The sequence below is a fragment of the Arvicanthis niloticus genome, chromosome 2 (assembly GCF_011762505.2).
Source record: "Arvicanthis niloticus isolate mArvNil1 chromosome 2, mArvNil1.pat.X, whole genome shotgun sequence".
NCBI classification, from domain to species: Eukaryota; Metazoa; Chordata; class Mammalia; order Rodentia; family Muridae; genus Arvicanthis; species Arvicanthis niloticus.
The window spans coordinates 15568902-15595852 of NC_047659.1; the positions used below are offsets into that span (position 1 = coordinate 15568902).

Here is a 26951-nt window from a genome sequence, read left to right on the forward strand (position 1 = left end):
GTCTTTTTCTCTAGTGTACAGTTTTTGAGACATGTTCCAGGAAAGAGTCTATTGGTATCACCCCCTCCAGGGCTCAGGAGACACTGCAGAAGAGGAGGGTGAAAAGGATCTAGGAACCAGAGGGAAGGGATGGAGTACAGTGGTTTCCAGGCACAATGTAGCACTTGAACTCTCAGCTGCTGAGAGTTAGACAATCTGCCCAAGACCTACACATGATGGTGACCTTGTGAACTCATTCCATCAGGTAGGACGGAGACAAGGTCCTACACCTCCTTATCTCTATATCGCTTAGAGATCACTGTGGGGGAGACGTGTTTTCTTCAGTGATGCAGCTACTTGCACATGGTCTACCTCCTGAAAATAACCCTCCACTTGTGCTCCTGTAAGTGACCCTAACTTAATTTGTTGGTTTACAAGAAGAAAAAATATAGCCGGGCGGTGGTGGCGCATGCCTTTAATCCCAGCACTTGGGAGGCAGAGGAAAAATCAAAAAAAAAAAAAAAAAAAAAAAAAGAAAGAAAGAATAAGAAAAAATATATAAAAGTAGAAAGGCCATAGTAGTTGAGAAGAGGAAAGAAGTCAACAGGAGCAGGGAATAAGAAAGGATAATGGGTGGATGAATATGTATGTGAAAATGTTATATATAATAATGTCATCACATAAAATTCATAGGTGCTCACATACCTAGAAAATAAAAGTATTGTAGTCGAAAAGTTCTTTTCATATAAAAGGTAAGAATCACTGGGCACTGGTGGCACACGCCTTTAATCCCATCACTCTAGGGGCAGAGGCAGTTCAAGAGCAGCTAGGGCTACACAGAGAAACTCTGTTTCGGAACCCTCGCCCCCCTCCCTCCTGCACCCCTACAGTCAAAAACAAAACAAACAAACCAAAACAGAATCTTTGGTGCAATCTCTTTTTGTGCTATTGTCTGGTTACATAGAAAATCAAGAGCTACCAAAAACGTAGCATATAAAGTTCCACACAGTGCATAAAGCTTGGTAATAACAGGAGATTGTCACCCTGAATTAGATATTTATTGTACTTTTATGATTGTTTTACAGTGTGTTCTTTGTACTTACAAAGTCTTGAGCCATGTATTGATAGCTCACTCCTGTAGTCGCAGCACTAGGGATGTAGAGGCAGGAGCCATTCAAGTTCATCCTTAGCTACACCGTAAGTTTTGAAGCTAGTCTTAGCAACAGCTCCCTATCTCAATCTCCACTCTGCATAAAGCTTCAAAAAAGAAAGGAAGGAAGGAAGGAAGGAAGGAAGGAAGGAAGGAAGGAAGGAAGGAAGGAAGGAAGGAAGGAAGGAGAAAATAAAAGAAAACCCAAAGAAAGAAATGTTAAATGTTACGGGGGGGGGGGGGGGGGGCCGGCGGCGCAGCATGGAGTCCATTGTATAAAATATGTCCTTAAGGTTGTTTTATTTTTTGATTTCTTGAGGCAGAGTCTCACTATGTAGTCTTGGCTAGCCTGAAACTTGACCTATAGACCAGGCTGGCCTTACAGAAATCCACCTGTTTCTACTTCCCAAGTTCTGGGACTAAACTACCACACCAGAGCAAGGACTTAAAGATCCCTTCTGGTGTCAGGAAGTGATTCCCTCAGCCCGCCTCACTGCTTGTCTCGTTACTATGTTTGAATCTGCTAGCATGTCAGCTGGAGTTGGGCATGAAAGGAAAAGAAGGCAGTTTACAATTTGCAACTTCCAAAACCTTCCTCAGTGCTTCTGTCTTTGGCTATGTTTTTAATATCTTTATTTTATGTCAGTACCTCTTACTGCTCCTTTTGAGTTAATGTTTAGTTTTCAAATTTTATAGGAAAAGTGCCTCTACTGTAAATTCATTTTAATATGAGAAAGACTAGTAGGTCAGCAGCAGCACACCCTGACGTGCCCCTTCTCACTGTGTGTCTCCTTCTCTGTGCTGAGCTTTAACGCCAAGTGTAGGGCTTTGCTGCAATTACAAACTCACATTCAGACCTAAACTAGCAACACTTGTGTGTCACTAGTATTTTATCTCTAAATTGCTTGTGCAGTTGAAGCCGTGAAGGCCCAGCCACATCTCACAAGTCTAGAAATAGAATGCACCAATGACATTGTCATCACTGAGAGATTGTTTCCTTTCACCCAGCAATGAGTCTGTTCAACAGGAAGCACATGGAGTTAGGAAGCCTGAGCACTAACTCAGTGTTCTCACTCTTCCATTTATAAACTCAAATGAGTGTCTTCACTTTAGACCAGTCATTGGAAAATCAAATGAAGATGGTTTTCTATATTTTTGGATTCTATATCCACAGAATTAAGCTTCAGTGATAGAGATTATCAACTTTTCTTTTTTATCATTAGTTCCCAAATAATAAAATCTAACAAATATTTGGTTAACATTTACTTTGTATTATGTATTGTAAGTAATTTACAGTGGATTGATCTATACAGGAGTGTTGTCTATAAATACTTCTTCTTCCCCCAGTGCTGGAGATTGAACCCAGGATCTTGGTCATGGTAGGCAAGCATACCGTATTCCCCATTTCCCTGCTGCACCATTTATATTAGGTCAGGCAGTGTGACCTCCTCCACATATCTTTGTGAAAACATTTCCATTCATTGAGTTTCTGAATGTCAAATCTGGCTAAGAAGTTCCAAGGTTTCCTGAATTCCAAGAATGTGAATACATTGTCTTGACCATTTTGAAGTTGTTAGTATTGGGATTGTTCTTTTTGTTGTTGTTGTTGTTGTTGTTTTGTTTCGTTTTGTTTAACCCACAGAAGCTTTATATCCTTTAGCCTGATACAGACTGAATATCCCTATCTAAAAGCTTGAGATCAGAACTGTTTCTGATTTGGTGTTTTCTGTTTTGTAGTGGTAGTGGTGGTGGTGGTGTTTTGGGTTGTCTTGGTCTGATTTGGTTTGGATTATGTTGACTTATCAGTTAAACCACCATGATATGAAAATTGAAGTGCTCTGAAACCTTATTCCAAGATTTTTTTAGCACTTGCTTCTAGGTCCTGAATTTCAAGAATAGGAATGCTTACCCAGTTATTACAGCTTCATTCCAAAGCTCTTGAAACCTAAAAACAAAATTTTTATTGTATTTGGCTTGTATTATTCATTTAAAAAAAAAAAAGTATTGTCTCTGTTTCAGTCAACTAAACAAATAAAATTTCATGAGATTTTTAGAAGAAAGTACATAACCACTGAATTCATATGGCATTGAATGTTTCTCACCTAAGCTTTCTAAAAGGTCTTGTCTTCTGAAGTCACCCTGGAGGTTTGTAGTCTGAGTAGAGCGTGGGAGTGTGATGCTGGAGGCGCTGGGAAGAGCTCAGTTCAAGTGTGAGAAATGCTGGGTGATTCCAAAGTGAGACTGGGGTGAGGCTGGAAGCCAGTAGGGGCCAAATCTTAGAAAGTGACATGTTAATGGTTTTGTGTAACAGGATAAAAAAAAGTTGAATCATTTTATTTCATGTTTATTTTATGGTTTTTTCAGTGCTGGCTTTTATATATACAAGGCAAGTGTTATAGTGTTCAATTGTGGTTCCAGTTCCAACTAAAGCCATACATTTAGGTTTAAAAAACAGTGTAACGCAACAGAGCATGTTAGTGCAGAGGCAAGCCAGTTTCTGTGAGTTTGAGAACAGCCTGCTCTATAAAGTGAGACTCTGCCTCAAAAATAAAATTAAATAAATAAGTGAAATTAAAAAAAAAAGCAAGCATGTAATATGATTTCGTATGTCAGACAAAAGGCAGGTTGTCTTCAAATCCCACTAGCTTCACTGTTTCTACATGTTTTTATTGACCTACTTAATATCCCTAGGCATAAAATGTGATAATAGAACCTTGCTTCTGATTATTAGTATTAACAGGGATAATTCATAGTCATACTAAGTGTAAGCTACTGCCTAGTTAATTTACTTACCTATTGTTTTAGTTTTAGAATATTATTTTGGTTTCAGTGAAACCTGGCAAAAGATAAGTGGGGCATGAATTGTGGTACTGGTAGTGCCAGACCTGTAATTAGTTTTATTCCTTACCTTAAATAAAGTATAACTTACAAAGTAGGCATAGGGAGAGGTTAAAAATAATAGATAATCATAAAATAGCAATAACAGTATGTGTTGTGATGTTATGTGAATGTTGGCTGTCTCAAACTGTAGGATTTTTCCATTCAGTGTTTTCAGAATACAGCTGTGCTAAGATAATGGAATGTAAAATTGCAAATCAGGAGACTGCTGTACTGTGTAAGATACTCAGAGGTAGAACCCTCAGCATACCTCGTACTAGTAAATGAGTATGGAAGGGGATTGGGAGAGGTGAGAACAAGAGTCATAGTACCTCAAGTTATCTATGAGTGACAGTGATTTAAATACAAAAAGCTCTGAGGCAGGAGGCTGTCCCTTCTGTGCAGCTGGTCTCTACTGAGGCCTGTCACATACTATTACTGGTCTCCTTGAACATGTTTCTGAGGTCCTTACTTTCTTGAAGTAAAGTGTTCACACTTCACTGAACTGTGATTAGGAGCATTCTTTGCCCTCTGTGAGAAAGCATGTATGTATAAATAAATAAATAAACAAACATACATACATACAAGTTGGATCAAATAGTGCTTTGTCCAAGTGTGTAGATCTCCTGGGATTATTACAGTTGCCAGCATTTGTTTTCTTTTACTTTACTGAGGGTGTGAGGCTTTATTCAGGCAAAATTGTACCATTCCCACAGCACCCAGTTATTGAAAAACACCATTTATGACATTATCCAAAAAAAAGAAAATGTTATTTCAGTTTGCATTTTCTATATAAGTAGAAACAAGATTGCACTCTAAGATGCAAAGATTTGTTCCTGAATATCTGTGCTGCCTCAGTCTGTCACTCCACTCAGGTGGAGCACCTAACTAATGACAGAATGAGGGAGACAGAATGGCACCATTTCCTAATATCAGCCAATATCCAATAAATGATACAAGAAAATTGAGGCTGAGTATTGTCTTTCAGCTATGACTTCCTGTGCAGCTGAATTAGCATTCCTCTGTGGCTTCCCTTCTGTGACATTGTCCTTTGTTCTTGGGGAAGTGATACACAAATAGGACTTCCCTCCCCGCTCTGGTACTGAGCTTCAGCCCAAATCCTGACTCCTCTCTCTCTTTCCACCCCTCTCCTTTCTTTCCCTTCTTCTCTCAATCCCCCTCTCTGCCAATTTTTCTTACTGGCAATCTGAATTCCTCTCGTTTAACTACGAGGGAGATTCTAGACCAGAGAGGAAACAGTTTTCAACGCTATACTATGGGCACACCAAGTCAGTACCCACTGTGCGGTCGGGAAGCTCCTCTCTGGGAATGAGTGCTAATGAGTTGTCCAAGATGCTACAGTGTGTGTGCTCGAGCACGAGCACGTGTGTTTTCCTTCCCTGCCTCCCTTTCTTCCTTTTCCCAAGCCCCTTCTCTGTGTCTCCTCCTACTCTGTTAACCCCTCCCTCTGTGCCTTAGTTCTGCAGTAGGCAGGCTTTCACTCACATTCCTGCATTGCAAGGCTTTCTGCTAAGGATGTATTGTGGCTTTTGTTTGGATTTCAGCGTGCAGAATCACAGGTAACACTCCGAAATTGAGCTAAGCAGGTAAATTGTATTAAGGTGTTTGCAGATATAAAATAGTACATTGTATTTAATGGAGAAAATTAATCTTGGTTAATTTTTATCAATGATAATGTAGCCAAATGTTTTCAGGATTACCATAAGGAGAATCTCCTACAACAGGTTAAATAAAAGAAAATGAGGGTCTGTAATTTCTTTATGTTGATCTTGGAAGCATGGCATTGCTGCTCCTCTGGAGTAAGGGCCCTTTATGGAGGGGGCTGCGTAGGCTGAAGTGGGAGGGGTGCTGGCAGTCAGAGCTAGCTAGGTTCTTTGTCTAGGATGTGGAATGCAAAATGTAAAATACTCTCTCCTTTTCTTCTATCAGCTGTTCAGAGGAGACTCATTACAACTCCTGCTGAAGCTCCTAATCTTCCTCCCTCTGCCCCTTCCCCACCCTCACTTGGCGTGAAGACACTGTCCCCAGTTTGCCTTACTTCCTTGCTATGTGTATGGTGAACCTGGTAGTATGCCTGCGCCTGGGACTGGCCAGACAACTGCTGTTGGCTCTCCCTATTCCAGGAAGAATTTAAAGGGAAATTGTACAGCAGGCAGTATACCCACCACAGCAGCAACCCCAGGAACCTGGTGCCTAGGGCTCCCTGGCTTTGTCACTGCAATGACAGTAGCAGCTCCTAGGAACTGTGACAGCAGCCAGGTGGCAGCATGAAGTGAGAGCCAGTTCCTGAGCACGAGATGAACTCCACCTGGGATGGTAATCAGAGCAGCCATCCTTTCTGTCTTCTGGCACTGGGCTCCTTGGAAACTGTCAGGTTCTGTCTTTTGGAAGTGCTGATTATTGTCTTTCTAACTGTATTGATTATTTCTGGCAACATCATTGTGATTTTTGTGTTTCACTGTGCACCTCTGTTGAACCATCATTCTACAAGTTATTTTATCCAGACAATGGCATATGCTGACCTCTTGGTTGGGGTAAGCTGCCTGGTCCCTTCCTTATCACTCCTCTACTACCCTCTTCCGATGGAGGAGGCTGTGACTTGCCAAGTATTTGGTTTCGTAGTGTCAGTTCTGAAGAGCATCTCTATGGCTTCTCTGGCCTGTATCAGCCTTGATAGATATATTGCCATCACTAAGCCTTTAACCTATAATACCCTGGTTACTCCCTGGAGACTACGCCTCTGTATTTTTCTGATTTGGCTGTATTCCACCCTGGTCTTCCTGCCTTCCTTCTTCCACTGGGGTAAACCAGGATATCATGGAGATGTATTTCAGTGGTGTGCAGAGTCCTGGCACACCAACTCCTACTTCACGTTGTTCATCGTGGTGATGCTGTATGCCCCAGCTGCCCTCATTGTCTGCTTCACGTATTTCAACATCTTCCGCATCTGCCAGCAGCACACAAAAGAAATCAGCGAAAGGCAAGCCCGATTCAGCAGCCAGAATGGGGAAACTGGGGATGCCCAGACCTGTCCAGATAAGCGTTATGCCATGGTCCTATTCAGAATCACCAGTGTGTTTTATGTCCTCTGGTTGCCGTACATCATCTACTTCTTGCTGGAGAGTTCTACTGGCTGCAGCAGCCGCCTTGCATCCTTCCTGACTACCTGGCTTGCTATTAGTAACAGTTTCTGCAACTGTATCATTTACAGTCTCTCCAACAGTGTTTTCCAGCGAGGACTAAAGGGCCTTTCAGGGTCTATGTGTACCTCTTGTGCAAGTCACACCACAGCCAAGGACCCTTACACAGTTAGGAGCAAAGAACCCCCTAATGGATCTCATGTCTGAGGGGACTCTGTTTTCAAGGAGAAAGGATGGCTTTGGTTCAGTTTTTCTCTTCCATCTCTGTGCTCCCAGTTCACTAAAGATGTAGGAGCAGCTACAGACTATCCAGATAACCTTCATAGGTTGCAGAAGTTGTTTCCTAAATGACATTTAAAATTAGAAGAATCAGGATCATGAAAAACAAACATCACTCTTGATCCAGTTTTTGAAATGTCATGGCAGTGACTACAGTTCTCAGATTCAAAAGTAGTAAAGCCATACTTGAACCTCTCCCCACTGGCGTGCCTGAATCTGGGTGTGAAAGTGTCAGCATGTTAAAAAAAATAACCATTTTCTTGCCCCTTTATGGATTCTTTGACGCAAGTTGGAATTTATTTGAAATTGGTATCTTCTAACAGGAAGTATTAAAGTATATTGATGAACTAGCAAGGATTTTATTTGTGCCAAAATATAACTGTACTGCAAGTTTCAGCATTCATTTAGATATTTTGTTTTCCTGCCTCTTGAGAGAAATCTCCATAGGATGAAGCACTGAACATCATAGAGTTTTGAAGTGAAGCAGCTGTGCAGTGAAGCCACACAGTGTATGAGAGCCAGCTGCTTCAACCTCACGCTTGTGAGCACTGTGAGCGTGTGTGCAGTAGTGAATTACAGTGCTCTTCCCAGGTCTCTGTCTGTAAATATTGAGACTATGTACACTAAGTTGGGTTTTTTAAATAACAAAATGTATTTAATCTAAATGAATAATAGATGAATAGCTGTCCAAATGTTATGTGAAAATATTTTTTTAAAGTACTGTAGTGTTTTCTGTTCTAATCCAAAGTTTTTGATAAGAACTGAGTCCACCGACACAATCAGTCCAGGGTCAGATAAACTGTCTGCCTTCTAAACAGTCAGCTAGCATCACAGTCACCAGTTCATTTTGGAAAACAGTTTTTGGACCCTATTAAGGAGGCCTCCTGGAAGGGGAGAAAGGGGACTCTAGTTGGGCCAAGTCTCCTTCCTGCTATCCTCTTTTTGGAAAAATCCTTTGACATACAGTTCTTGTCTCACTCGTCTGGTTTTATTTTATTTTCCAAAGCATTAGCAAATGTATAAAATTTTATTGTTTAGAATTAGAATGTTGTGTGTTTATATGTAGTGTTAACCTTTTTTAAAGTGACTGTCTTAAGACCAAGAGAATTGTTTGTCTAAAAGGAGAGAGGGCTGTTGGCAGCTAGTGTCAGAATCCCCTCTATGTGCTAGTTTTCATTTTTATTGTCAGGAAAATTAATTGGCCTCTGTGTTTGGCTAGAGGTTGTAGTGTACATATAATCGTTATATTTAATGCAATGGACAATGGAGGAAACCCGGGGGTTGCTGGTAAAACTGGATTTCCAAATCCAAAAAAGGACACAAATATTTTATAAAACAGGCAGATATGCTTTGGCTTTTCACTCTGATGTTAAAACACTTCTTTTTAAAAACACAGACACATACAGACAAACAGATACACACAGACAGACAGACAGACACACACACACACACACACACACACACACACACACCCACACACCCACACACCCACACACCCCATTCTGGTATTGCACCTTTGCAAGCAAGGCAAGTAATTTTCACTTGTATATCCATAGCAGAATTTACTTGGTCTGTTTGCTGTGTATCCCTGACTTTCCTAAAACTCACTATCTAGACCAGACTTGCCTTGAACTCGCAGAAATCCACCTGTCTCTGCTGGAATTAAAGATCCACCATGCCCAACTTCCAGCCAATTTTGATTTTACGTTTTAGACATTGATTTTATTTTAACCCTAGATGTGTTCTGCTTTAAATTTTTTAAGTGACTAAGAATTATAAGAATATTTAAACTTCAGATTCCAAGTTCTAGATTCAGGTGGATCTCTGTGAGTTCAAGGTCGGCTGCTCTACATAGGGAGTTTTAGAACAGCCAGAGCTACATAATGAGATCCTGTCTCAAAACATTGGAAAACAGAAATAGATTCTGAGTTCTCCAAATCTTGCTTGTTCTGAATATGTAGTGTTAGCAAGTTTGACTCTGCTGTTTCAGAATTTAGAACCCATGCTGAAAATGCAGGGTTAGAAATAGCTTTGTTGGATTTCTGCTTCAAGGAGAAAATGTTTTCTACTGGATTCTGAAAACCAGTTTGTAATACATTCTCCTTGCATTGCACAGCTGAAAGCTTAGCTCTATAGATTTGGTTTGGATGCATCTCATTGCCTTCTGAGAAGTAGTCTCTGTAGCCCATGCTGGCCTCCCCTAGTTCTTCTTCCCCCTCCCCAGTGCTGGAATTACAGGTGTGCCACCAATACCAGTTTTCTCTTTCATACATGCTAGGAAGTTTAGTCTTTTCATGTTAGTATTATGCTTATGAATTTTTAGTTCAGCAAACATGGGAATCTTGGAGAAAGTATTTATTAAAATGTATTAAAACTGTAGTAAGAGAGCAGACTTTACTTTTGGATAGGAGTTAAGTACTTTTTATTTTTTTGTTTGTTCATTTGTTTGTTTTCATTGTTAAAGGGTTCCATTTTGTAACAGTGAAAAAGAAAATTATTCTGGTAATATCTAACCATGCTTAATCTAAACACAGCTTTTTAAATAAGATTTAAAAAAAAACAGTTGCTTAGTTTTACTAGTATTAAATTCTGATTTTATTAAAAACATTCTTTTCAAAGTAGAATTTATATTGCTTTTTGAGGCACAGACTACAAAAGAAACTAAGATGAAGGAAAACATCCAGATAGACCCTCACAGAACCTAGGTGCTAATAGATGTCTTTTCAGATTGTCTCATCTTCATTGTGCTGTGTAAATGTTAAGGCTTAAGAAATCAATTCTGTTTCTCTATTCATTGTCTGCATGACCATTTTATTTTCAGTTTGCTGGGTAAGAAGAGATAAAGGGCATAGTTACACAGTCTTGGGGAAGGGACAGTTCTCTACATGATAGATTCAGAAAGTTGGTGTTTAATCTTTTTATTCTGCCACATTTAGTGCAACATTTGATATTTTGTTTGAATGCCAATCTGACTAGTTCAGAGTCAGAAAAAAACACATATTTTTAGATGCAGAAAGCTCACATAGCTCATTTGACTCTGGTATGTCACTAGCATCAGAATACACATACGCTCTTAGAGATAGTATAAGATTACTTAACAGTAAAGCTTGAAGTAAGATAATACTACTTGTTTACTTTGTAAATGAATTGTGTTTTTATACAGTGATTTCAGTGAAAATGTTTGTGCCTCTTAAAAGTGAAGAAGTAGTTGTATGTGATCCAGTGCCCACCTTAAGGAGAGCAGAGCAACCCAAATGGGTACTAGAGTTAGTCACAAGCTTGTTTCTTCTTACTCAAAGTTCTATTTTGGACAGGCTTCCTTTTAGCAGTATTGCTTGATAAATTCTATTTGAGCCTTTTATACTGGCTTTTTCTTTGTACTTAAATAGTTTAATATTTTTAGGATTGGAGAAACTTGAACTATAAATGAACTGTCCATTTCATTAAGTGAAATGGAAGGTCTACAGGCTCCAATGGTGGAATGATTTGGGAAGGGTTTTCTCAGTTTTTCAAAGATTCATTTGGAAAATGTGCAGTGACTTTGTAGGAAATGTCTTAATTTCATTGACCAGGTCCATGTGCTTCTGTATTAAAAAGATCTGTGAAATAAGTTATTGGCAAACCAGAGTTTATTGTTATATGATCAGTTTGGGAGATGTTTCATGATGGGAAAATTGTAGCATTGTAAGATTTTTTTGAAGCCTGTAAGTCATGGAATAATGTAGTTTTGCATAATTTTTCTGTTTCAGGTTGAAGAAAAATCAAATGTAGATATACTAAACTATACATAGTGTTGATACATATTATTGATATAGATTCTACAAATGAGGTAGCTATTTCTTATGACTGACCGCAAGTGAGTCACTGGCATTTGTTTAAAAATGTGGGTGATAAAAGGACATGTGACACAGTAACAGTGAACTTTGAACTGAGAATGTAGAAACCTAAGTAGCTGGTTAGTAAAGTAGGGAGAGAAAAAGATGCTAAAGGTTCTTTTTCCTTCATAGGGCTCCATAGAACTGAATCAGATAACAGAAGTGGGTTACCATAAAATGATTCATGAATAAAAGTGATTACTCTTGTTTGTATCTGCCATTGTTTCACATTTCAGCTATATGTTATGGTATGCTTCCGTACATTTGGATTATGGAGGCTCAATGCTAGATCACTACTCCATGCTATTAGCAATCCCTGAGGATCATATGATGACTTGTGTACTTCCTTTTATCGTCTGAAAATTTAGTGAATGCAAGGGACAGTACCCCTGATAGCAGCATCCCCAGAGTCTAATATAGAACCTGTTTCAGAGCAGAAGTCTTAGTAAACAGTAAAATAACAGTTTTCTAGCTGTTTTCTTTCCTGGGTTTTGTTTTTTCTTTTTGTTTTGTTTTGTTTTGTTTTGTTTCCAGAAGAGGGCATTTCCAGTGAGGTGGTATCTCTGTCTTACAGTCTTGAGATGTTTTGTATGAAAAGTCTGTAATTAGGTCTTCAAGGGACCTCACAGACAACCCCCACCTGCAGGAATTTATCAAGGCATCTTTATGAGACACATGGTCTCTCTTTCATTTAGGGTAAGTTCACATAATGGCAGTCTATTTCCTGCAAGTATATCAGTAAGCACCTTCTGCAGATGGTTGCCTGGTAGAGATGGAAGTTTATAACACTGTTCTGTGATGTGAGGGATCAACGTTGTGATTGCAGAAGCCTTGCCATTCAGACACAGGAAGAGTCTGTGGCCGGTGCTGACCTGCCTGTGCTCTGTTGAGCACTGTGCTGCTTTCATGTGAGTTCACCTGTCTTCTCATCAGACCCCTTGCAAGTCTTGCTAGCCTTTGAAAGTCTTCTTTTAAGATAATTTTATGTCACTGATTTATATTTCATCATTTTACAGCTTTCTGTTTTGTGGTGATCCAAAGAGCAGCCAATTTCATTTAGTTTGCTTCATGCACAAGGGCAACTTGTCTTGACACAGTGTCTATTTGGAAAAGCAAAGTATATGGGATCTCTTAGGGAATTAATAGTATCATTTGGGCACTGGCGAAATAGCAGATAGATGGGCCATAAGGTCATATGTAGCAAAGAAAAGGGGGTAGTAAAGGATTAGAAGTAATTGTTCTTATTCTGACATTTTACATGGTATCTGAGCCCAACTGCTCCCATGTGTTGTGATCAGAATTCAGATATCTGCTCCTCGTTGTTGCCCTCTTCTAGTACTTTGTATTGCTTTTTCGAAGAGTTGGAACTTAGTTTGAATGGGCCATCACCTGGACATGTACAGCTACACATGTGCCTAAATACAGACATAAGGAGTATAAGCAACAATATACATGTAAACCTCAGGCTGTTAGGTTTTAGGAGAATTTCATGAGCACCTTATTCAATCTGCCCAACACATTGTACGAGCCCAACAGGTATGAGCAAGTGATTATTTTTAACCTTTCTTGAAACAAATTAGGAAGCAGAGGCTTAAATACACACAGCTTCTAAATGGAGGATCTTGATTATAACCCAGGCCTTTCTAACAGCAATGTCCAGGTGGTTACTTCATTTACTTCCCAGGGTGACTTAACACGTATTTGTTTTAATTTCCTTCTTTTGTTGGTCAGGAATGTTTAGGCTTAGACAGGTTAGAAACTTGCATAGTTAGGAATTTTCACAGAGTAAATGAAAGCACTTTACCCACTGGGCCACCTTGCTCAAAAAAAATATATATACATATATAATACACACACACACACACACATATATATGTATACATATATATAATTTTTTTGCCATATATTTTTTGACAACAGGTTGCCATACCCAGACTGCCCTTGAATTTCTGCCTTAGGCTCCTGGGACTACTACAGTAACTGGGGCTTTAGGTATGCACTTGTGACTAGTTACTTCTCCTTTAATGTTACAACTATCGGAGAAGCTTCTTGGAAAGTAATCAGAGACCAAAACAAATGAAGATATGGGCTTCCTAAGGAACCCTGGAAATTAAACTCCAACTGATACAACCTGAAAAAAATTTATATTCATTATTGCAGAATAAGGTACTGTTTAAAACAAACAAAAAGGTCTGAAATTCAAGTGCAAAAGGTATTTTTAAACATCAGGCAAGCTCAAAAATAAAGCTTAAGTAGGGGTAACTAGTAAATGAGAAAGGCAGAGACAGGATAGTAGGTAAAGAGAAAAACAGGCTCAGTTAATGATACAAGAATAACAAGGAGTGGTAACGTTAAGGCCCAGTGTACACATAAGGAGACGACTCGGTAAAAATATTGACACGGTGATCTTGAAAAATATCAATTAACTATTACTCAAATGTGAGGATAAAATAAACCCACTTTATGACATGTGTTGTATTTGAATATATTCACCAGCCTTGCATACATTCTTAGAGAGTTGCTGAAAAATGTATTTCCTCAGAATGAGAAAGGAGAAATATGTAAAATCTAGGAAAATGTGTCCAGGGAGGAAAAATTCCCACAAAAAGGGAAAACCTTGGGGAAGAGGCTGTTGAGGTGAATTAGATAGTACCTGGTGAAAAATAAGCTGGAAAAAGGCCTATCAGCTGGAGGCCTGTTCTTAAGGAGTGGATGTTGGAGTTGGTTTATCTGTAGCATTGTGGATACAAGGGAGCCTCAGACATTCTAAAGAGAGCTATACATTATTACTGAGCTATGTGTCATCAATGACAAAACTATACATTATCACTGAGGTATATACACCTGGGTTTAAGACTCTTTCAGACTTTGAATTATACACTGATATTTGCATAGTATACTTAGAAACACAGAAAACCAGGAGAAAGGAAAATAGGACAGTTTATGAAAAGAAAAAAAAAAGAAAGGTAAAGGAGTAGAATTATAAATATACTCTGACTCATTATAAATTATATTGACTTAGCCAAAATTGGTAGCAAAACTATTGAGAATTAGGGAGAAAGAATTGTGGATGTGGACCTGTGAGTGGACAGAGCCGCAGTATCTTCTCCCATACCATAGAAGTCTATAGGAAATGTCAAAAACAGAAGAGCCAACAAAACAGCAGTTAAGCATCCATTCAGAGTTAAGGAAGACAACCAACTGTAAAAAGGAGGATTACCTTTGAGGAACATGAGCGTGCGTGTGCATGTGTGATTGTAAACTTTGTCCTCTGACCTATAAGGGAGGGTTGTTTGTAATGAAGAATATAATATAAACTGTGTTCAGCAAAAGGCAGTGAGGTTTAGCAGAAGTGAAGTTAGAGAGGAGATAAGTAGCTGCTGGTTTATAGGAAGTGTGTGTGTCTAGTACCACCTTACCTGTAGCCATTAGGGAGCAGTTTCCTGTTACTCACCGTACATCCTTCTCCCAGAAGGACTGGCAAGGTCAGTTTGTTCCCGTGGGAATTGGGGTGGGGGCGTGTTAGAACCATAAGGCCTTTTGGTTCCTAACCTACTATGATATGTTCTTTGTGTGGCTCCCTCCAGGTTTTTAATGTTTAATTTTCATTGAGAGACAACAGCTATTGAAAAGCATATCATGAGAAGTAATGCATTAAAACAGATGTCTGTGTAGGGATAGATATGTTTCCTGAGCTGGGATAGATAGAGGTGGTGACAGAATATAAAATGTTGCCTGGAATGTGTGGGTGGCAGAGCTGTGTATCAAGTGGGTTTTTCTGTAGGTCTACACTCTTCTGCCCTCCTTACTCTATTCCCTCCAGACATAATGTTGATGTAGAGAGTATCCAGCTGGGCAAGATTAAGGAAACACAAAGGTCAGTAAGACCCTAGTACATTTATCTGTAATTTACCAAACAATGTATGATGTGAGAAAACCCTTTGCAGGTTAAAAATAAAAATAAAGGATTATCCTTTCGTAAATTACCATGATTCTTGTCTTGCAACGATAGACTTATTGCTAGAAACAGCACATACTCATATCCCTGAAGTCTTCTCCTGGTGATGTGCAGACATTCTGCACTGAGGCCTTAGGTGTTTCTTCTTGCGTCTACACACTGCATTAGGGCTAATGCTGCCTGTTAGGAAACACTGGCTTGTCCATTCACTGTGTAGATGGACTTCACTGGGAAATTCTGAGGCTTATAGTTAGAGCTAAGGAGGCTCGAGGGCGACATGTATAAGCAGGTCTCATTTTTAAAAATATTTTTAAAATGAGTTTGGGGGCTAGTGAGATACATGGTTTGATGAGTAAAGTGCTTACTGCACAAGCATGAGGACATGGGTGTGGGTCCCCAGCACCACAGAAAGTCTGGGACTCATACTGCATCTGTAACCCCAGAGTCAGGAAGCAGAGCCACATGGGTCCCAGCGATTACAACAAGCCTGCCTAGCCAAGCTCCTTGCATGGTGAGTAGCTTTAGATATATTAGTGATGGAACAAGGTAGCCTTTGAATATTTAAATAGTTGTCTCTTGACAATTCTTTCAAGATTAATTTTTTTCATCAAAAATGCAGACCTCTTCCTGAATTCTGAATACTGTCTAGAAATTTGGAGTTGTTCTGTCAACATCCATCTCAAAGACTACAGCTGCTTCACAGCTGCAAAGCTTTGGCTGCACTCTGAAATCTCTGACTTAAGACATTATTTCCAGAAGAAATGAGCTTTTTGAAATAAAGTTGAGTATTGAATGTTTAAAAGAAAACCATTTTAGTAATTCTAATTGAATGGATTAGGTTATATAAAAATATAACTTGAGGAATATAAGAATTGACTTTGGTTTTGTATAATGTACTATGCACTGTATGATAACTGTTTTTATTTATGTTGTGAGCATTTGTGGGGAGTGGCAGGAGTATAGAGGTCAGAGAGCAGCTGGAGGAGCCAGTTCTCCTTTTCTACTGTGTGGACTCTAAGAATTGAACTGGCATCAGGCTTGGCAGCAAGTTTTTTAGTTACTTTGTTGGTGGTGATAGTTGGCTGACTGACTGAGATGGGGTCTCACTTTCCAACTCTAACTCCCTAGCTTACCTGAGAGTCACTGCATAGACCACGCAAGCCCTTTAACTCCTGAGTACTGGAGTTCAACTTGACAGCACCATACCAGGGCCTTTTGTTCTTAACATGGGAAGCTCTGTAAAATTTTAAGCATATACATCCAACAATAATACAGTAATACTACGCTTTAACCTTACTAGGAGAGTACTTATTTGATGTGCAGTTTATTTGGTGATAGAAATGAAATTGAAATGTGTTCTAAAGTACTTAGTTACCAAAAACATTTGTTTACAATATGACTTTGCACATAATTTTGTGCCTTCTGATTTAACTCATAACTTGCCACCCTTACCAACACCACCATGTTTTTACTCAGAATGATTCTCTGCCTGTTCACTTTTGTCAGTAATAGTTTTTAGAATGCCTGGTCCTTGGGCCTTCCAGATGTGTTGCTATGCAGGAGAATCAACAATAGCCAAGCAGGAAAAGGTTGACCACACTGTTAGCATTTATGCCTTATCTATACATGATTTCAGGCAGTTCTGCCAAACATTGGCCAGTTTTCCTGTGGGAAACTTGAGCCCTAAAAGGAAATGGACATAGCTAAAGGGCTACATGTCACATGGGACTTAGACTTATTTTTAGAAAGGCATTATAATGCCATATTTGGTTTGAAACAATGTGACAGTGGTCCATTATTTTATTAAATACAGAGCTGTCTTTTCTGAAGTCAGCCACTTTCCTCCTACATTGTCTATCATAGACAGATCCATATTGTCTGGATAATGCTTACATATTTATCCAGTTGGTGCAGTTTTAACTATACGTATATATTAAAAGTGCTTCTTGAGCAGATAGTTCCATAACAGGCTTGCTGAGCGTAGTTTTTATAGTTAATACTCTGGTCACATTACATGGTTGTATTTTATGTTCCATGTCTGGGAGAGTTGTTTGCTTTATTGGATGTTAGGAATGGGAATGAAGAGGCAGAGGCATTTGAAGTTTACTGTAATTGTTTGTCTTGAAAAGGAAGAACTCACTAAATGAGACAATAATAGAAAATCTGAAGTGGATCTCTACCTTGAGGACAGGTTTAAAACAAAATAATCTAACCAGCACAAATATTTCTTCTTGAGTACTACAGTGTTTAGATCAGTATGATTCATAGGTTAAAAGAAAAAATATTACTCTATCATTTGTATTTGAAGTGTCAGTGTCTCTGTCTTCTCTTCCTTATATATTAGTCTGATTGTAATGAAGTATGATATTGGTAGCATAGAGTAGATTTCTGAATTGCTTCCTGTCTGATTACAGACCTCTTTCTTTTCTCCAGACCAGGCATAAGTCCCAAACAACCCAACATGCCAAACACATTTTTTCTTTTGGTTTCTCTGCCAATAATGTCTATCTCAAATCTGGTGGGAAGGGTTAGCACTGATGTACTAGGCCTTGTCCCACCCACTTTCTTCCACATAGTGTTTCTTCTTATAAACCCAGGCACATAGGTTAGGCTTATAATCAGATGGTTAGAAATACTGCAGGATCTAGCTGAGGTAAGTGTACTGCCCAGGTTGTGAAAACTACATCAAAACAACAGAGGCACACACAGAAACAAAGCTGCCTACTACAGAGTTTAAGTCCCATCCATTGTACTGTTGTCTTTGTAGAACAACTCCAGGATCCACACGTGGCCTAATTTTAGTACCTCCAGTTACCTATATGTTCTATTGTTATGGAAATGGATTTCTGGGCTCTGTGTTTTATGTAATTGAGCTTTTGAAGGGAAACCTTTAAAACATTAACTACTGAGTGCCTTTATAGTATTTCATATATTTAAATATGTGTAGATCAGTTTCCCTCTCTTTGGCTCAGTTTTTAAATTGTGCTGTTAACTTTCAATTGGTGGTAGTTTTATTGTCATCATGCCCCCACCCCCAACCTCCCTCTGGAAGCAGTTCTCGTAATATATGTGAAAAGCAATCTCTACTAACAAATTTATTTTCTATGAAAATCCCAACAACTTTGTTTACTACCCAAATCTCTTCTCTTGCAATGGTATGAAAGAACAGCACTATAGGACAGAAATCCCATGGTTCCTAGTTAAAAAGCAAGTAAGGACTTGAAGAGCAAGTGTGAGAGCCATGAGGGACCAGTAATCTTGTATTTGCACAGATATGTAATGTGCGTATTGAGTTCTTGAAAGCTCAGATCAGTCATGGAGGTGTTTGTTTTGTTTACTAGTTTTGTATTGTTATTAAATGAGGTTATTATTAATGTTTATTTCTAGGATTCGTGTTTTGATATTGAAAAGATAATAGACACTGGTTCACTCTCCATGGAATAGAAAATGCTTATAATTCTTAGAAGACAGTTTTGACGAGGACATTCAGTAGTGTGGTAGTTAGTGTCCCCACCACCACAAATGTAAAGGTTTGTAACCAGTGCTACATTTTGTCCCTCCCTTCCTTCCCCTTTCTCTCTCCCTCTGTTGCTCTCTCCTTTACTTCTTTACTTCCTTCTTTCTTTCTGTCAACAGTCTCAAAGCATCCTGGAACCATAATTCAGTGAGATGGTACAATGAAGACTAAGATAATTATAGCGTAAAAACTTTTCAGTAATTATGATTTAATGAAATTTAAAATGTTCACTTCTCAACTGTGGTGTTTTCTGACTGCCATCACATGGCAGGTTCTTATTGTTAAAGTATTATTAATTTCTTGGCAATTTCCATAAATATATTTATGTGAAAATTTTTATTTTTCTTAGTTACATTTACATAGATTTTACATTTTATACTTTTTAAAAAGTATTTTTTTTTTAATTTCATGTGCATTGGTGTTCTGCCTGCATATATGACTGTGTGAGGCTGTCAGATGCCCTGGGACTGGAGTTACAGACAGGTGTGAGCTGTCCTGTGGGAGCTAGGAGTTAAACCTAGGTCTTTTGGATAGCAGCCAGTGTTCTTAACTGCTGAACCATCCCTCCCACCCCTATTTTATGTTTTCTAATGTATGTTTTCATCAAATAAATTTTTTGTGTGTATTTTAAAGTTTTAAAATAAGTAAAATAAAAGTATATCTGCCTGTAGTCAGGCCAAATCAAAGAGTAAAATTCAAAATACTTAAAAAGAATACAGATTTGTTTTTAACTTTGTATGAATATTTTAATCTGCATGTAAATATGTGGACCATGTGTATGCAGTGCTTTCAAAGGCCAGAGGAGAGCATCATTTACCCTGGAACTGAAGTTACATATGCTTGTGAGTACTGAAAATTGAGCCCAGGGACTCTGAGATCAGCCAGTGCTCTTAACCACTGAGCCATCTCTGCAATCCAAGTATACTAATTTTTTTAAAAAAATGGATTTTTTTAAAAAGATAATGCCTAGTTTTTTCATGTACTCCCCTGATAGCATGTAAACAAACCACATGGTGAGATTTTAACCACTTTTGTTTTTATATTTAAAAACTTAGACATGGTCCATACTCAGGAGGCAGAGGCAGGCAGATCTGAGTTTGAGACCAATCTTGTCTACAGAGTGAATTCCAGGTTACAAAGAGAAACCTTGTCTGAAAATCAACCAACCAACCAAACACAAAAAGCATTATACTTGCTATACTAGTAGTTTTGGTTTGTTCTTGTCAACTTGACACAGGCTACAGTGATCTGGAAAGAGGAAACCTCAGTTGAGACTCTGCCTCCATATAGACTCTAGGCATATCTATCTGTAGGGTATTTTTTTCATTGACAGTTGATGGAGGAAGGCCCAGCTCACTGCAGGCAGTGCAGATTCTGGTTACTGGTCCTGGGTACTACAAGAAAACAGGCTAAGTATGAACAAGCCGAGAGTAGCATTCCTTGATGGGCTCTGCTTCAGCTCCTGCCTCCAGGTTCCCACCCTGTCTTCCCCTCTATGATGGATTGTGATTGGAATGTCTAACTCTTTTTCTCCCCAAATTGCTTTTGGTCGTGGTGTTTATCACAGCATAGAAGAGTGCATGTTATTAGGGAAAGGCATAAAGTTTCTTTATTTTTCAATTACATCAAATTAGAAAAGCTATTAGATACAATATATACAATTGAAATTCAACTTCAAAATATTTTAGATTTTTTTTATATTGCCCAAATATTATAACATCTTTGTTTCATTTTTTATTTTTTTCTCTCAGTCAGCAAGGCAGGTACTGTATCACTGAGCTGTAGTCCCAGCTGGTCAGCCTTGCTTCTAAACATACAGCAAAATTGCAAATGAGAAGATGCATGGGCAGTCCACAGAATGAAGCTGTCTGTCTTCAGTACCACCTAAATTTTATTTTTCTCTTTGAGCTTTTATCCCATCAACTTATATAAAGAAATTTTTTTTTTTTTTTTTTTTTTTTTTTTTTGAGACAGGGTTTCTCTGTGTAGCCCTGGCTGTCCTGGAACTCACTCTGTAGACCAGGCTGGCCTCGAACTCAGAAATCCACCTGCCTCTGCCTCCCAAGTGCTGGGATTAAAGGCGTGCGCCACCACCGCCTGGCTAAAATATATATTTTAGAATCACTTTTAACTATAGTTCACTTTCTAAAAAAGGAGCTGCAGATTGAGGAAATAGCTTAGCAGATAAAAGCTAAGGCTTTAAATTGGCACACAAGCCTGACAGCCTGAGTTAGACCCGCAGATCTGCTTTTAGAAGTAAATGCAATCATGTGTAATCCTACCACTTCTGTGGTGAGGTGAGAGGGACGTAAAGACAGCAGAATAAGCATGCAGATCTCAGAGCCTCTAGGCCAAAGTTTACAGTGATAGCAGATATGAATGACCTGACTAGAAAGTTGTCCTCTGACTTCCATACTGTGTGCTGTGCCACATGCTTTATCTATATTAACAAAAACACATGCGTGAACACACATACACACACACACAAAACAACAACAAAACAAGGCTATGCAACCAGTGTAATATATTTTATTCATAAAATTACATTTTAAAGATAGGACATGGACAAGGTATGATTGACACATACCTGCAATCTCAGGACCCAGAAAGCTGAGGCCTGCCTGATAAATAATGTATTTGAGTAGGCTACTTTTCTATTTTATGAAGTGTTACATACAGTTTTATGGCACTGATAACATTATTCTTAAGAACTTTTAATCTGGGCAACAAACTACTTGGGAAGTACAATCCCTTACTTGTTATTTCTCATGGCAACCTTCCACTGCAATTTCTTTGTTTGGGTACTTTCTTTTTCTTCCTGCCATTCTTAGCTTTCTATTTTCCAGCTTGAGTTTACAAAGAGTATGTATTCAAAGCACTTCCTCCAGTTCCCAGAACCTTATTAATCTTGAGAAGCTACCCAGATGCCCTGTTCTCACAGTAAGGTATAAAAACAGACACCCAGAGAAATTACAGAGGGCAGTACCACTGTGATTTGAACTAAAACAGTTTTGATGTGGGAACAAGGAAATACCACTTACTATAACTTCCTTAAATTTTAATCCACAAATGTTTAACGGAACCTTTCTCCCAGTCCACCTCCACATAAGCATCATGACAGAGCTAAGGAAGAATCACTAGAAATGAGCCACCTAGCATCTAGATTTTGCTTTAGTGACACGTACTAATGAAAGAAACACAAACTGTGTGGTGGTTATAATTTCGTACAGTGTCCTTCAAGAAACTGTCTGGTATTTTTCTCATGAAGTTATGAATTTTAAAGATATAAAGTAAAAGCCATTTTTGTAACACGAGGAGTGTCTGCAAGCAGAATGACTCACCACTGTTAATACAGATCTTGGTTGTCTTTGTGAGACCAGGTTTCTGGGTTTCTCCCCTGCATGGTTACTCTTTGAACCCAGCTCTCCTTCCATACTCTATTTCAGTCCTCCAGAAGTGTGTCCATGCTTGAGTAGTGGAGTATTACCTCTCCTTCCTTGAGGACACAGTATGTACACAAGTTATTTGAAATTGGCCTGCCTGTGTTTCTTTATCCTACATATTTAATCCATTTTTTTAAATGTAGAAACTCATAATGTATTTCTCTCACACCCAAGACTATAACTCAATATTACTTTATCCCTTTGTTGGCCTAAGTCATTAGGAACATTTTCCTTGGCTGTCAGTATCCTTCTGACAGACTCCCTTCAGTTTCGGCATTGTCTTATGGATAGCATTATTGTTATGAGTTGATTGGTGTGGTTTGTGGTAGTAATAAAAGAAACTTGCTTGTTTATTATTGTCTTTTTTGACAATACAAAGTGCTGCTTGCTTTTCTGGGATTTTTTGCCTTGGTCTTAGAATCATTCCTTTCTTCATGTAGCTCTTGTTCCTTTTATTAGCAAATAGTAAACTTGTAAATGCTGACTGTGCTGTGTAATTTACCAAAGTGATTGCATGATGGTATAGCCTAGTCATTATTTATAAGAGTTGCATTACTTCACCAACACTTGGTATTTTAATTTTAGCCAACCTAATGTGTATAACAAACTGGAGTGTATAGTTTCTGAGCTATTTAAACTGTCTTATTTTGTTGCTTGAAATACAAGAGACAAGATACAGTTATTTACAGTTTCTTGATAATTGACTTTTTGTAAACTGCAGGAAGTATTTTTAACACTCATATGAAAGACCAAGTATTCAAAAGGACATACAAGTTATAGCAGGGTCTGACATTGTTTCTGTGCTGAACATATATAAACTTCAGTTGACAGCAGCAGCAGTTAGGTGAATTTAAAATCATTACACAAATCTCTCTGGTCACATTGTGAAGGACATGGATTTGTTTTCAGAACTTTGTGAGACTTGTAATGTTATTATTCTGACAAGAACTTATTAAATTCATCATTAGAATTTTGGTGGGTGGGTTCATATGGGTTGGCCTACAGCAAACCAAATGAATTAGTTCCAAGTTCTTCAGCATATTTTGCAAGACCAAGTATTTTAAGCCAGTGGTTCTCATGGGACTCTAGTTTGTTATCATTCTTTGCAGGCTTCAGAAATTTGCCATGTGAGCTTTCATTGTCTGTTCCCATGATTAATGGCAGTAGTTGGATGAAAACTGTTAGGGAGTCAGACCTATCAGAGTGCTGGTATGCCTCATGGACAACTGCAAGCATTATTGACACCTGTTCACTTTTGTTGATTCAGAGACCATTTTTCTCGTCTGGAAGAAGAACTGGGAAGTTTCTCATAGGCCATTTGAACTCTGGGCCATTTTTTTGGTCTTCTGCATTTTTGTGCCATTTGTCTCATAGAGACTCTGGTTAGGGGCTTAGCTTTTCCATTTGATAATGGGCATGTGAGCTTTGTGTCAGTAGATTAAGCATTGCACGTTGCCTCCTTTTGTGGTAAACTTAATGGGTTTTTTTGTTTTGTTTTGTTTTGTTTTTGTTTGTTTGTTTTGTGGAAAACATTTTTAGCAGGCTCATTTTCCTTTATGCAGTAGAAAGGTCATTAGCCTCATTTGTTTGCAATGCATAAGGAATACAGCATCAGGTATGTACAATGAAATGAGACTTTTCTTCCACCTTGTCCACTCTTATTACTCTTACTTAAGTGATTACCCCCCTGGAAAGGTAGTAAAAGTACAGGCATGAGTATGTGTTATAGCACTTGAAGTACATAAATAATGGGCCCCTTTTATACAGATCCAAATAGATATTTGTCTTATTAATGTTCCCCTTCCCCTCTCCCTCTGTTTGTACAGGAGTCTCCCCAAGACAGTGCTATCACCAGAGATATTAACCGCACATTTCCAGCTCATGACTACTTCAAGGACACAGGAGGAGATGGACAAGATTCCTTATATAAAATATGCAAGGTATTTCCTATTAAAATGTAAAAGTATTGGTTTTAAATGGCGGTTCTGCTTCTTTGAAATTATATAAAAGACAAACTACAAACTATAATTTGGGAACTTGTTTGAGGGTTTTTTGTTTGGAATACTTTTCTTTTTTTTTTTTTTTTTTTTGAAACAGAGCTTCATTTTGACTAGACTGTCTTCAGTCTCAGTACCAGAGGCTGGTCTTAAGTTTGTGTTGCTCTTGTCTCCAGTTCCCAAATCATGGGAGAACAGATGCATTTCACCATGCTATCTACAAAGTATAATTTGTATTTGATGTTTATAATTGGAAAAGAAAGACAGCAAAAGAGAGGATCTGAAAGCCAAAGATAACAATTTTAGACTCATCAAAAATCAGAAGTACTGAGGCTGGAGAAATGATGCAACAGCACGCACTGCTCTTCAGGGGACCTGAGTGTGGTTTCCAGCAGGCACACCTAGCGCCTTTCGACTCTATGATCTCTAGCACCACAGAATCCAGTGCCTCTGGACCCTGCAAGTACCTGTATTCCTGTAGGTCATGTTATGTTGAAGATTGTTCTTAGCCAGTTAGTGTTTTTAAATGTAATAAGGAAATAGAAAACAGGAACTAAGAGGGCAGAGGTATGGAAGGAGATGAGAGGAGTGGAGTGAAAATAATTAAGGGTGTGTTATATACATGCATGAGATTGTCAGAGAACAAGTTTGATAACCAGAAAGAAACACAGATTAACTGAAGCCAATATAGCTAAATATGAAGCTTAGCAAGACAAAGGCTATGAACTTTCCTTATATAGTTCTCTGTGTTTCCCTATTTTTTTTCGGGGGGGGGGGGGCATGGCTCTTCTCAGTTCGTGGCATGAAGGAATTACACTAGTCCAAGTTAAAAGCAGACCCCAAATGATTACATTATTACAAGCTGTGAGGTTTTTAAACTTGTGACCAGGAACAGAAGGGAAATTCTACTCATTGCAAGGAACTCCTCACTTAAGCTTCTGAGAGCCACAAGCACTTAAAACCCATGAACCTTCAGCTGATCGCCCTTAGCCAGTCCAGTCTCTGTCAGGAACAGGCATATGTTCTTGCGCTGGTCACCTTGTAGCTGAATTACTTCTCCATGTTCTGGCTACTCAATTACAGTACCATTTCTTCTTAAACACCTTCACTAGTTTCTTTTTATTGTAATCATCAGCGATCCCTTGGACAGTTGTAAGGGTCTTCCTGCCGTTTCTCTGTTGAATTCTTATACAGGTATAATCCTCAGTGCCAGCAGGAAGCAGGTCATCACCCTTACTTGCATCAGCAAAGGGGTCGAAAGAGTGGAGGTTCTAGATAGCGGATATATGATACGATTCCCTTTCCTCTGTGGAAATGGCCTGTGGAAGGCGGCTTCGGGAGAAGGCAGGGTGGGCGGGGTACAGAGTGTCGGGAAGCGAGGGGGATCGAGGAGGAAGCAACTGAGCCCTTGGCGGGCGGCTCAGTGACTGGGGCCTCCGTAATTCTTGATAGTACAGATTTAGATTTTTCAAATTTGGTTTGTAAAGCACCTTGGAGCCACAGAATGTTTTTACACATTGTAAGTGCTCGAGTTGGCCCCATGGATATGGCAACAATAGTGCCAGTGCCCATGCAGGTGGGTTTGTAGCACTGTGTCTTAATAAGTAAATGATGGTCAATACTCATTTCTGTCAAAAAGACCTATACTGAACACTGTAAAAGTAACAGCCTATTCATTTTAAATTATATTTATTCTCCTCTTACAGATAGAGTATAAGTAGCCTACATCAGAGCTAGCATACATACAGTGCTAAGAGAGATGGGGACTGGACTTTTTCAGCCTTGTCCTGACTTCAGAACTGGTCTTTGATATTTTCCTTCTCAGAATAAGACAGGTTTTTGTAGTGTGTTCAGGCAAAGCTCAAGATGAAACCTCTACTTAGAATTAAAAAGAGAAAACTGTCAGCTAGTTTTTAAGATAGGCTTCCTGACAACACATTAGGTGATTTGAACTATTAAGGACAGTTAAGCTTTAGAGAAGTCATTCTTGAGTTTATAGTTTTAATTTCTCCAAGACACTCAGAGCTGTTATTCTGTTGTAATTTTCTTAGGTCCTTTACCCACTTCTTGGTTATACCAGAAAGTGTCCCTGTGTTCAGTGTCTCTGCCTCATTCTTCTGTGTCTCCTTCCAATCCCTTGCTGTCCTTCTACCTGTTAGCCTCACCAGTAACTTTGCTCTCTTTCTTTCTGCCTGCTTTACCATAGAGACTTTTCCCCAAGAGCTCAGATGGCAGTGCCATCGCTCTACATTGTCCTCTTGAGGGCCCTCACTCTCAGACCAGCAGCTCTCCATACTGGGTAGATGTGCCCAAATCTGCCTTAGCTAGCTTGAGGTCTAAATTCCTAGGTGCCAGTTAGTCTGTGTTAGAATCATAGAACCAAGTTGGTCTTTCCAGTTCATTTAAAAACAAGTTTATTGTGAAAGCTTTTAGATACAGAGGAGTTGATTATTGTGATGAATTTCTGTATATTCCCTTCACGTCAGTCTCTCTCTACATTGCTTCTTCTGTCCTTTAAAACTTCAAGGAAGATTGTTGTCCCTCTCAGCCCTCCAGCGCCAGATCCAGAATTCCCTACATGCCTTCACCCAGCTGGCAGTGGCAGGACCCATGAGGATCCTCATGTCCGTTTCTGCAGCCCTTGATTGACTAAGGTCATCTTTCCCACCATTTCATGTTCCCAGGACGTTTGATATGATGGTTAGAGTTGTTTTA

At 38.9% G+C, this 26951-nt stretch overlaps 2 protein-coding genes and 1 pseudogene across 4 annotated transcripts in view; 2 read left to right on the plus strand and 1 right to left on the minus strand.

The window, feature by feature from the left end:
• The window catches only part of Rabgap1 (RAB GTPase activating protein 1), a 123508-nt gene that overhangs the window by 65796 nt on the left and 30761 nt on the right, over positions 1-26951 (plus strand). For all 3 annotated transcript variants that reach the window (XM_076928657.1, XM_034494778.2, XM_034494779.2), the window contains one exon: positions 24066-24179. In XM_076928657.1, the coding sequence (XP_076784772.1) occupies positions 24066-24179 (114 nt within the window). The remainder of the gene's footprint in view (positions 1-24065; positions 24180-26951) is intronic.
• On the plus strand, positions 4334-11539 carry Gpr21 (G protein-coupled receptor 21). The gene has a single exon (XM_076928656.1). The coding sequence runs from the start codon at positions 6325-6327 to the stop codon at positions 7372-7374; it is 1050 nt and encodes a 349-aa protein (XP_076784771.1). The 5' UTR covers positions 4334-6324; the 3' UTR covers positions 7375-11539.
• On the minus strand, positions 21310-25858 carry LOC143441290 (uncharacterized; annotated as a pseudogene).